The 12,603-nt window shown below is 44.4% G+C and overlaps 1 protein-coding gene across 2 annotated transcripts in view; it reads left to right on the forward strand.

Annotated features, from left to right (window-relative positions):
- The window catches only part of ARFGEF3 (ARFGEF family member 3), a gene marked incomplete at its 3' end in the record, with an annotated part of 71,763 nt that extends 61,380 nt beyond the window's left edge, over nucleotides 1–10,383 (forward strand). For both annotated transcript variants that reach the window (XM_081855227.1, XM_081855228.1), the window contains exons 28-34: nucleotides 1,283–1,459; nucleotides 2,489–2,603; nucleotides 3,130–3,232; nucleotides 4,090–4,221; nucleotides 4,916–5,046; nucleotides 8,283–9,510; nucleotides 10,192–10,383. In XM_081855227.1, the coding sequence (XP_081711353.1) occupies nucleotides 1,283–1,459; nucleotides 2,489–2,603; nucleotides 3,130–3,232; nucleotides 4,090–4,221; nucleotides 4,916–5,046; nucleotides 8,283–9,510; nucleotides 10,192–10,383 (2,078 nt within the window). The remainder of the gene's footprint in view (nucleotides 1–1,282; nucleotides 1,460–2,488; nucleotides 2,604–3,129; nucleotides 3,233–4,089; nucleotides 4,222–4,915; nucleotides 5,047–8,282; nucleotides 9,511–10,191) is intronic.
- Nucleotides 10,384–12,603: the final 2,220 nt, after the last annotated feature.

The following is a 12,603-nucleotide window of genomic DNA, read 5'->3' on the forward strand; positions in this document are numbered from 1 at the left end:
CCATCCCATCCCATCCCCAGGCAGATTTTGAATAGAGAAACCATTTGAACTGCCTGGAAACACACAGTTAAAAGTACTACCTGCAAAGTGCTCTGAGGGTTGCGCCCTGCCTCTGCTATCACCACACACCTTGGACGAACTTTGTGCAAGTCCCCCTGGGCGCAGCAGAGCTTGGTGGCATTCTGTCACTCCCAGGGGGAATTATACAGGAAAAAACATGGCTGCCTCCATGACCACTTGATGGCTGCAACATCAGCTGAGCAAACAGACTCTCACAGCTCTGATAGCACTTTTGTATCACCCCAAACACATCTAGTTGATTTATTGCTGTTAACATTTTAGAATTGTTATATTTTGTTGTATTTTGTAACAAGGACACAGGGAGCTAGGCAATTTGATTGTGGGGGGGGGTGGTTCAAGAATTAGTTATTACTGCAATGTGCTCTACGTGGGGCTACCTTTGAGGGTGACTCGGAAACTACAACTAATCCAGAATGCGGCAGCTAGACTGGGGACTGGGGGCGGCCGCTGAGACCACATAACACCGGTCTTGAAAGACCTACATTGGCTCCCAGTACGTTTCCGAGCACAATTCAAAGTGCTGGTGTTGACCTTTAAAGCCCTAAACGGCCTCGGCCCAGTATACCTGAAGGAGCGTCTCCACCCCATCGTTCTGCCCGGACGCTGAGGTCCAGCGCCGAGGGCCTTCTGGCGGTTCCTTCATTGCGAGAAGCAAAGCTACAGGGAACCAGGCAGAGGTCTTTCTCGGTCGTGGCGCCTGCCCTGTGGAACGCCCTCCCATCAGATGTCAAAGCGATAAATAACTACCTGACATTCAGAAGACATCTTAAGGCAGCCCTGTTCAGGGAAGTTTTTAATCTGTGATATTTTAGTGTATTTTTGGTTTTTATGGAAGCCGCCCAGAGTGGCTGGGGAAACCCAGCCAGATGGGCGGGGTACAAATAATAATAATAATAATAATAATAATAATAATAATAATAATAATAATAATTACTATTATTATTATATTAACTGTTAATGGTCTTTTAGGCTTCCTCCACATAAATAAGAGTTCACTTTTTGAATAATAAGCATTATATGTCACCGGGGGGGGGGGGAGCCATGCCTGCTATTTATAGATCTGTTAATAAAGTAGCAAACCCACAGGTAGGAAAATACACAAGTGTATCATAGAGATGGCACCTGAGTGTTGACTTCCATGTTAAATGTGCAGGCATTATAGGCCCAACATATTTATCAGTCTTGTGTTTTTATTCTCTAGGCCCTGGATTTGGTATTTATGCAGTTGTTCACCTTCTGCTCCCTACAATGTCCCTTTGGCTTCATCGCAGCCACAGCGACCATTCTTACTGGGATGTGGCATCTGCTAATTTCAAGCATGCAATTGGCCTTTCTTGTGAACTAGTAGTGGAGCACATTCAGAGTTTCATACACTCAGGTAATTTTATGTAGTCTTATATGTTGCAACCCATTCCAACCATACTCTTGTAGACAAACTTTAATTTTGGCATTAACTATTACATTGTGATCAAGACCTTTTAAACATGGATGAACTGCTATTGGAAGAGAAAAAAGATTATGGTAGAGGTTTTTTAAAAAAGGTGTGAGCTTTGCATATATACACTGGAAAGTTTATTTCTCCAATGAAAAGTGAAACGACTCAGCTGTCCTTGCTCTGTTCATATCAGGCTTCCTCAGCCTCAGCCCTCCAGATGTTTTGAGACTACAATTCCCATTATCTCTGACCACTGGTCCTGCTAGCTAGGGATCATGGGAGTTGTAGGCCCAAAGCATCTGGAGGGCCGAGGTTGAGGAAGCCTGGTTTATATGAAAATTTCAAAGACACCCATTCACAGTGCATTTAAGAATGGGATTTGATTCCCAAATTAGGTTTTGAGCCTCCAGTGCCAACCAAACATTCTCTCTAACTCCAAACCATCTGTGACTATAAGGTACACAGCACCATGGGTATCTGCATGGCAAGGAATGCATTGACTAAAGCACAGAGAGGTGAGTCGAGGCAGTGATCCAAACACTACTCTGAAGAGGAAACATGTAACTAAGCATCCTAGCTGAACTGGGGCAAAGGTTTTCCCCTAGTACTAAATGTCACAGCATTATAGTAAACTGCTTTGAGGGTTGTTGTTGTTTTTTACAATCTAGCGATATATGAATTTGATTAAACAAGATAAATAAGAAAAAATAATACTGTGAAACTAACGGATCTGAACATCATCTGGTATTATCCCACTGCACAAAAGCTAGATCCAGGCCAAGCAAGTAGCTCTAATTATCCTGACTAGAGTATTAGCAATATCCCAGTTCATAGCCAGGTCAGAGGGCAGCAAGACCATGCATGAAGAAGATGCCGTGTGCATTTATTTCTAAAAATGCAGTAGTTCCTCTGTGTTGTAATTCTATTAAATTATGGTTAATATCAAAGCCAACTGCCTAATTTCCTCTTTAGATATTGGCTATGAGAATATGATCAACACAATGCTCAGAGACCTCTTCAAATTACTGGTAGCTTGTGTGGCAGAACCCACAGAATCCATCTCTAGAGTTGGGTGCTCCTGTATCAGGTAATATGGCTTTCATTTCTATATTTACACATAGGCCCAGTTTGCACATAACACTAAAGCTCACAGGTCCTTTGGGGGTGCACACAATTAGACATGAAATACTAATGTGAAAGTTAAAATTATCTCTAGTTAAAGAAGGTATGGGTTCTAAAGGCTTCTGCAGAAAATGTCAGAAAATTATTCTTTGCCAACTCAAAGTTCAGACTTTGAAAGCACCTTTCCACCCAGTAACTCTGCGGCTTTGAAAGCAGTTTGCGTCACTTCCCTTCATACTTGAAGTATAGGGAGAAATACATTGGTTACTCCTTCAAGCCTTACACAGGAAGTGCAAACAGAGAATGTTCAAGTGATGTTCCAAGGTGCCTTGATCTAAGCTTATATATTGGGCTTCACTTGGCTCTTCATAGATCTACATCAATAAGAAAAGCCGTTTTGGCTTTTGAACTAATCCCAGTTTTGCAATCGTGTTGTGAAATGGTTATTGGCTGGTTATCGGCTTCATGGTCTTTTTTCCCCTTATCTATAGATATGTTCTAGTGACAGCTGGTCCTGTTTTTACAGAAGAAATGTGGAGGCTGGCATGCTGTGCACTGCAGGATGCCTTCTCAGCAACTCTTGAGCCAGTGAAGGTATCACTTGCATTTAACCGGGTGCCGCAAGCATCTCTCCTAATATGCGGCTATTTTCTTAGACTGTTGCTCTCATCTATGATTACGTAGATAGCAAACACCTTGGGGTGGGGGAGCATTGGTTGTTTGAACTAGCATCTTTGTGTGGATGATGTATAAGCAGCCAGCAAGATTTCTGCAATGACAGCGCTTTGGGAAAGCGGCTCAACCATCACAGACCTTTTGATGGCTTATGGTCTCTACTCATATGGAAAAAAACAACATCTATGCATAAGCTCAGGCAGGAGCTTGAAGTTAGCTCCACACACACTTAAGGCGATCAAATAAATGGGGTACAACCTGTGCATGACCCATTCTTGTGGGCACTTCCAGACTGTCACTAGTGAGCTCTTTAGAAAAATAAAACACAAGTAAGCTTTGTTTAAAAAATAAGTTGAAAGAACATGATGAAAGTACATCAGGTTCATCAGTTAGGTATGTGTGTGAGAGAGAAAGAAACTGATGTCAGCCGGGGAGCAGCAAACTTTTTCAGCAGGGGGCCAGTCCACTGTCCCTCAGACCTTGTGGGAGGGCCGGACTATATTGGGGGGGGGGGATGAACGAATTCCTATGCCCCACAAGTAACCCAGAGATGCATTTTAAATAAAAGGACACATTCTACTCATGTAAAAACATGCTGATTCCCAAACCATCCGTGGGCCGGATTTAGAAGGCAATTGGGCCGGATCCGGCCCCTGGGCCTTAGTTTGCCTACCCATGGCTTAATATAACCTAGCACAATCATTTTTTAAAATCAACCCTATTGGTTGCTTAGCATTCAGAATACACACTGAACATCTGGTGCTGTTTCTCTGCAGAATCTGTTGGGCTATTTCCACAGCGGCTCTGAAAACTTCAGTGGGGATGCCTGTGAGGTGAAAGTGGCAGCCCCTTCCCTCTCTCCTAGTGCTGAAGCCGAATATTGGAGAATACGGGCCATGGCTCAACAGGTGAAGACTTGAGAGATATAATGAGCAAAATGCATATTATGTTAAACCTAGGCACTGGTGCAGACAGTAATCAGTTGGATTTGCATGCTTAACTGTGACTAGATTGTTCCCTGTGGGCTTTGCTTTTACAAACAGTTCATGGTGAGATTTCTTAATTGTTTTAAGCTGTCTTTTAAGGAACAGTCAGGTATTGATGCCAACATTAATTAAGCATTTTAAGATGGCTAGGCCTGATGCACCTCCGTTTAGTGAATGCTTCTTCTCTTGCCAAGTTGATAATCTTTGGATGGGCTGGACCATGAAACTTTTTTGTAATGAAACCTAGGCTTCCTTTTTTCTTTCCTCACATGAAACTAACTATTTAACTCAGTAGTGGGTTTATCTGGGCAGAGAGCATCACTTGCTGTGCTGGGTGTTGCCACTTTTAGAATTCCATTTACAGTCCTGGGTTAAGGATATATAAAGAACTGCCTTGTACCAAATGAGGCCTTCAACCCATCTAACCCCCTGCTGCCTGCTCTGTGTTGTGAATGGATGCAGTTCATGAGCTCCTCAACCTTTTACACAGTTCTGCTGTGGGAAATCCAGAGTCTGGGACATCTACATGTGCAAATTGTGTGCTCTCCGTCTATGTTACGTCCCCTTCCTGAATTGGCCCAGGGCTTTAACAAGTTGGCATTATTTGTTTTTGTAGGTGTTCATGTTAGACACACAGTGCTCCCCCAAAACGCCAAACAACAAAGAAGGGTTTGAGCATGCTCAGTCCTGTGTGCTTATCATCGAGTTGCCTCCTGACAAGAAGCCCAATGGCCATACGCAGAAAAGGTAAGGTGACTTGTTTATTACAAGACCCAGAGGGCAAAGCAGGACATGAGACAGGTGCAGGGAATAAAGGGAAAGTCTGCACATCTATTTAAATCTGGGCAGATTTGTTTCTCGTGGCAAAGCATGAAAGGCGATCCATGCTGACCCTCAAGGGGCACTTTTTCTCATCCTGTCATCCCAGTCTTGACTCAAGCTAAACCATGTTGAACACTTACCTTGGTCCCAGTAGCTTGCATTAGATGCAGGCCTTCATTGCAGATCTTAGACTCCCATCTGTAATGCAGAATACAAACCAGTCACAGTATATGGTGAAAGTGAAGGATATTTAGGAAAACAGTAACAAGCAGTTATTGCAGAAAGCCACCAGCTCTTAAATCTGATTTGCTATAATTATAATTAAAGGCATTTTGTAACAACAGTGAGCAACATTTTAGGAATATATATATAAGTATTCTCTTTCTGGATCAGACCTAGCCCCAGCACTCTGTTTTGTAGCCAGATGCCTTACCAAATGATGTTGAATTGATGCTTGCCTCTGTTGCATGTCTGGCAATCAGTTGCACTGCCTCTGTTCATTCAGCTAGCATGGTTAATAGTTGTTGTTAGGTCTCTCTTTCATGGCTGGGAGATGGTCAAGAATAGGGGTGAAGGGGAAACGCACTGCCTCTTCTACAGCTATGCAAACTGTCTCCCTCCCTGCCCCCCAATTCTTCCAGAGAGCTTGTCGTGACTGATTTTGGAAGTTCTTTAGAGTTACTTCTGCCTCCTCTTCTCCCCCTTAACTGCAGTAGCAAAGCAAATGTCTGCTACAAGGTTTGCAGCACATAGTGTTGAAGATGAGGAACACAGGGAGAAGGTGCCTTATATTGAGTCAGAGCATTGTTCCATCCACACTGAATGGCATTGGCTCTCCACATTTTCAGGGGCTTCTTCCATCCTAACCTGGGATTGAACAGGGGATTGAACCAAGCAACTTCTGCATGTAAGCATGCGCTGTAGCACTGAGCTCCTCTATAACGATTTTATAGCCTAATCATTCACTATTGAGCCAGAGAAAATAATGTTCATGCTGCCCATGTTGTGCCTACACAGAAAACACCGTGATAAAAAATAGATGATGTATGAAGGGGACCTTACTGCCTAATTTGTTTTAGCAGCTTGTTCCCTAGTAAAGTATGGCTGCTCCCTGTTGATAAGGCTTGATGCAACAGTGAGTTGTTTGTTTGTTTGTTTGCTTGCTTGCTTGCTTGCTTGTGCTTGTCTTGCATGCACAGCTCTGTAGCCGTGCTGGCTTTTTGTAAAGTTCCTCTTTTCCTATCTGATTTTCTTTCCTTTTTTTTTTTTTGAATGCCGCCCATCAATGCACAGGAAGCTTGGGTAAGGGAGCATTTCAGCCTAATGCAAAAGGCAAAATAAAAGTCCTTGATTTAATATCTATTCTCTTCCACAGAAAATACTGTTTTAGCTCGGCAGTCCTAGCAATAAAAGAAACTGCTGTTTGCCAACCGCCTAGGTTGAAAGGTTACATATTCCACCCCCTCCCAATTCTCAGGCTGGTTTTTGCCAAGAATTGAGCCAGTGCAGCTGCAGCTGCAACCAACCGCTTGATGTGCTGGAACCTCTGTCTGAAATGTTCTTGGAATGGGAGGTTTCACACCCACAAGAAAGTTTCATGTATATAGTCCCCTCACCACAGTGTTGTGTGAGTGCACAAAATATGGGGGACTCTCCGGCCCCCATGCACAACGCTGGCACTTTTCAATATGTCACTGTATGATTTGCATGCACTTTAAAAGGGAAGCACAGCCCCAGAGCCCTTTGCACCACTGAGCTGAGGTCCGCATGCAGCTGGGGCACAACACTTTGGACAGACATCAGCTTCTGCCTCGAGAATTTCTATAGTGGGTCACTTTTGATGAGGCCCATGAAATGAATGCCAGAGTGCAACCACTAGAGAGTGTCACAGCACAAGAGAAGGAATATATTTTTCAAGGCCGTGGGCAGAAGTGGAAGGGCTGGGGGAAGAGATTCAAGCTCAGAAAACAAATTTCAAGGCAGCTACATTTCCATGAGGCTGACTGGATGCAGAACAAACCGATTTGTTTGTTTTCATTCACGCTCAAATAATATATTCTCCACTTGAAAATGCTAGCTTTGTGTTCCTAATTACTTCTGCAATCCTATGCATTGTTATTCCGAAGTAACTCATTGGTACTTATTCCCAGGTAATTGAGTTTATGACTGCAACCAAAGACTTAAAGAAAATAAAATTCTTTATGCACACAAAATAGAGAATAGCGCACTGTCCAGACCATCATCTGACCCGTATCTATAAACTTATTCATGGTGGTAAATAGGCCAAATATCCACTGTGGCTTGAATGTTTGGCCTTTCATTCGTATTCTTTAGTGCGATACCAAGGTATACATAGATCCCGTTTTTTCTTGATAAATTCCCTTATAGAAACCCTCGGGTGTTGTTAACTTTCCTCCATTTTCAAATAATGTTTTGTTTAATGTTACATTGCTATAATAATGAATTATCCATGTTACAAAACACATTATATTAATGTACAAATGTTGAGGATTTTGCATGATAACTCTTTAAAGCAAATATGGGGAACCTATTGCCCTTCGGGTGTTGCTGGACTGCAACTCCCATCATCCCTGAGTGTCGGCTATCTGGGCTAGGACTGTTGGGACTTGAGAGTCCAGTGGCGTGTGGAGGGGCACAGGTGTCCCAATCTCTGATGTCAAGGAATATGTCTCCTTGGAGGAAAGGTGGCATATTAATATAATAAATAAAAACATTTTAATTTGCGGGGAGTGTTAAATTCAGTTTGGGTCAAAATTGTAGGAGAATGCAGCAAGAAAATGGATTGTGCATGTTGCCTGGACAATATTGATCCAGAGCAACTTTTCCCAACTTGGTGCCCTTCAGGTGTTCTGGACTACAGTCCACATCAGCCCCAGTCAACATTGCCAATAACAATTATAGGAATTATAGTCCAGAATATCTGGAACAGTACCTGCTTAAGGAAGGTTGGCACTGAGATAGTGTTTTGAGGAATTTTTTGTAAGTAGCTATCATAATGATTATGATATAGTTATAAACTCACCACAGAGTTCGTTGGAAGAGCAGTAGGATATAAATTCAAGTGATTTAAAAATATTATTGAGATACTCAGTGTGTTTGTCATTCCTTCCCCAACCCTTCCACCTTTTGGCTGCATGAAGTATCCCTTTCAGAACAATTGTAGTGAGCCTGCTGTCCCACCAAGTGCTGCTGCAGAACTTGTACGATATTTTGCTGGAAGAGTTTGTGAAAGGGCCCTCGCACTCTGAAGAGAAGGCTGCGCACCAACCACCGGAAACTAAACTGGCAGGCTTCCTCAGGTACATTTCTATGCAGAACTTGGCTGTCATCTTTGACTTGCTGCTGGATTCCTACCGGACAGCCAGAGAGTTTGATACAAGGACTGGGCTGAAGTGCCTGCTCAAAAAGGTCTCTGGCATTGGTGGAGCTGCCAACTTGTACCGCCAATCGGCGATGAGCTTCAACATTTACTTCCATGCCTTGATCTGCGCAATTATGACCAACCAGGAAAACATCACTGCAGAGCAGGTGAAGAAAATCCTCTTTGAAGATGATGAAAGAAGCACCGATTCATCCCAACAGTGCTCTTCGGAAGACGAAGACATTTTTGAAGAGACGGCCCAAGTAAGCCCACCAAGGGGGAAGGAGAAGAGGCAGTGGAGAGCCAGGCTGCCATCTCTGAGTGTCCAGCCTGTCAGCAATGCAGACTGGGCTTGGTTAATTAAAAGGCTTCATAAGCTCTGCATGGAGTTATGCAACAACTATATTCAAATGCATCTGGATTTGGAAAGCAGTGCCGATGAGCTCCCGGTCTTCCGAGGGGACCCCTTCTTTATCCTTCCGTCCTTCCAATCTGAAACATCCACCCCATCTACCGGAGGGCTCTCTGGGAAGGACACCCCTTCGGAAGATGACAAAAGCCAAATTAGGGATTCCCTGACAGAGAATGTCACTCCCAAAGGAGGAAGTGGAGATATACTGCTGCTTCCGCCCTTGAGCCCCAAAACAGAGAAGAAAGACCAAGGCAGGAGAAAAGAGTGGTGGGAGAGCGCTGGCAACAAAATCTACACCATCGCCACAGACAAAACTATATCGAAGCTCATGACAGAATATAAGAAAAGGAAACAGCAGCATAACCTGGCCACTTTTGCCAAAGAGATGAAAGTCGACAAGAAAGGGGACCCACTAAGCACAAGAGGGCCAGATTCCCCCCTCCCGCAAAGGCCTCAAAATCTGGTTGATCAGGGCCAAATGAGGCACTCCTTCAGTGCAGGGCCAGAGATTTTGAGACAGGAGAAGAGGTCACGCTCTGGGTCAACGGTCAGTTCACTCAACATATCCGTCCGGGATGGTGAGGCGCAAATACAGGTAAGAAAACAGGCTGATGGAGAAACTTAAAATGGAAGAAAATATGCCTTTTCAATTTCAGTAGTTGTTTTCCTCATTTGGGATTAAGCAGAAAGCAGGTCTTCCGGAAATATGCGTTCATTATTGTAGAGTATAACACACACTTGTGCTTGCAGGGGCAGCCTTAAGCACTGGGCACTTGGGCTAAAATATTAAGGTGTCCCATACAGCCACACCTACCTGCCCACTGACCCTTGCAACCTCTGGGCCAGAGCAGCCCATTATACCCCATATTCTATCAAGCTTCAGGTTCTTTGTGAGTTTCTTATGGTAACTTCCAGCCTCGACAGGTTTGTGACACTTCCTACAAAAACTTGGCTTATCCAGCACTTTCCATTGCTGTCCCTTGCCTTTCTTTTAGTTTTTCATTTTAGTGTGTTTGCCATACCAGCTACTCCTTCATGCCTCTCGGCCTTACCAAAATGAATCATATGCATGGTGAACCAAGATGGCTTGGGGTGGAAAAGTTACGGTAATTATAGGCTGTGTTTTGCACCTTAAAGACTTTTTCATCGGGCAACTTAAGTTTGATGCTGACGTTTTTCAGAAATTACTTCATATTTACATTATGAGCTATATTCTTCACGATGTTTTTACACAGCTATATAGTTACAGATTTCCTCTCTCCCTGTATCATTTTAGGCATGGACCAACATGGTATTGACAGTTCTTAACCAGATTCAGGCCCTTCCAGACCAGATCTTCACCGCTCTCCAGCCAGCTGTGTTCCCTTGCATCAGTCAGCTGACTTGTCATGTGACTGACATTCGAGTTCGCCAGGCTGTGAGAGAATGGTTGGGCAGAGTGGGCAGAGTGTATGACATTATTGTGTAGTAGACACTGGATGCAGTACCCAGTAGAGAATGAATTGAAGGCATACAAATATAAAGTGCAGTTACTGAAATGTTATCTTTTGAAAGTGATGAGGTAACTGTCTATCCGCTGGTAATTAGAAACTGGCAACATCTGTCCCATGCCGTTAACTGCTTAAGAGCACAGTTCAGTCTTGCTCATGCCTACAAGAGCATGTGGTAACCACAGTGTGCTTATACATCAAGTATCCCAAAATAATACTGTATATTAAATCTGAAAATGCTGTTTTAAGTCAGGCTGATATATGAAAACTCAGTATATTGATGTTGCATATTTTTCAAAGAGTGAAGTATTTCTCCACAGGGAAATGGCAGTGGAATGAAGGTGGCACAAAATGGACACCTTCACAAAAGTAGGCTAGACACAAAACAACCAAAGTGAGAGCCTGCTTTCACAAACCTTCAGTGTGGTATCAACATCTTCCCACTCCAGTGCAATTTTGACTTAAGTACATTCTGAATGCAAGCTCTTTGATTTTCTGAAGAGTACAACAAATGCATAGGTGTCTTTAGTATAGAAACTTTTTGTGCTCCCAAAACTGACAGACTGACATTTGAAAGTATCTTAATTAAAAAATATATACAAATTGATGGAAATCAATGAGCTGTTTCAATAAATGGTTCATGTAAAACATGACATGAAAAACAGATGACCCAAATTCAAAAACTGATACATTTTCAAAATTCACAGTGCACATTTCATTTTCTATCACACACCAGAGTGGTGGTGAGAATCAGCCGTGCACTGGCTTCTGAGCCCCTTTTAATGTGCTTTTGTGACATCCTAGATGTGGATGCAGTATGGTGTGATATGGCAAGAGCAGCTTGCCTGGTGGAGCATCAGTGTTGCTGACCAAAAGGAGGGACAAGCAACTGTGTAGTTGGGGCTGTGCTGTCACACAGCCCTTATCACACCTTTCCTCTTCCTCCCAGAAGTGATAGCAACACTCCTACTGGAAGGCTGTTCCTGCAGTTCTGCCCCACTGGGGGAAGGACTGTTATGCTATGGTGCTGGAAGCTGTTTAGGGAGGAACAGCGGCGTAGCATGGGTTATCAGCACCTGGGGCAAGGCAAGTAATTTGCGCCCCCTAACCCGGGGCAAGGCAAGTACAATAATTTACTCTCCCAAGCAGCAGCAGCAGCAGCGAGGCTTCTCTTTCCCCCGCGCTCTCCCGGAGCTGCCTCTTTTCTTTCCTTTTTTCCCTTTCTCCAAGGCTTTTCGCTTTCTCTCCTTAATTGATTCCCCCTCCACACCCCGTCGTTTCCTGGCTGCTCCCCCCCCCTTCCCCTCTCTCTCCTCCTCGCTCTGCTTGCCTTGCCCTGCCCTGCCTGAGGGCGCCCTGAGGAGACTCCGCTCTCCTTTTTGACCAGGCGAGGTGGAAAAAAGGGGGGAAAGTCTCTTCCCGCCCCCTCGCCAGACTCCCTGCTCAGCTAGGCTCACTACCCAGGCGGCCAGTGGAAAGAGAGCCGCAATTACCTCTCCCTCCGCTACGCCAAGCTGCCAAAGCCCGGCAGCAGCGGCAACGGCAGCAGCAGGCGCAGCCAGACCCCCGCCAGCCAGCCAGCCCGCCCGCCCGCCCAGCTTCCTCTCCTTTTTTTGCCAGCGGCAGAAGGCTTTGCTCTCCCCCTTTTGCGACCTCCTCGCCAAGCCGAGCGAGCGCGGGCTCCCTAACCAGTGGATTTTAGTAGGGGCAGAGAGCTGCTAGTGCGAGTGTGCCCCCGCCCAAGTTGCGCCCGGTGCGGCCGGCACCCCTGGCACCCCCCACACTACGCCACTGGGGAGGAAATAGTTAATCCTGTATAGGATAACACATGCCAAAAGCCATAGACTTCAAAGAGGTTTCGCCTCCTTTGATGTCAAGCCAAAGGTCTTTAAGTAAGGGAAAAGATCATAAATATGACTACAGAAAACAAAACAGAAAGCTGCAACTTGCCTGTTTTCTACAACAGCTGCCTTGTCCCATTCCTACATTGTAGGTGAACATGTCGGATGCTTGACTACTGCCCCAGAATTCCCTCTGTGGCCACCTCAATTTGTTTTACTTTTCTTCTCCATGAAAAGAAATAAAATAATTATGTAGGTTTGGAAGGTGGCACCCATTTTATGCTCTCATCTGTCCTGTGAGGCTGCTTAGTTTGAGAAAAGGGTAAAGCAGCCTTCATATCGGAACAGGGATTTGAA

This window comes from Podarcis erhardii, assembly GCF_964252035.2.
Source record: "Podarcis erhardii genome assembly, chromosome: 3".
NCBI lineage: Eukaryota > Metazoa > Chordata > Lepidosauria > Squamata > Lacertidae > Podarcis > Podarcis erhardii.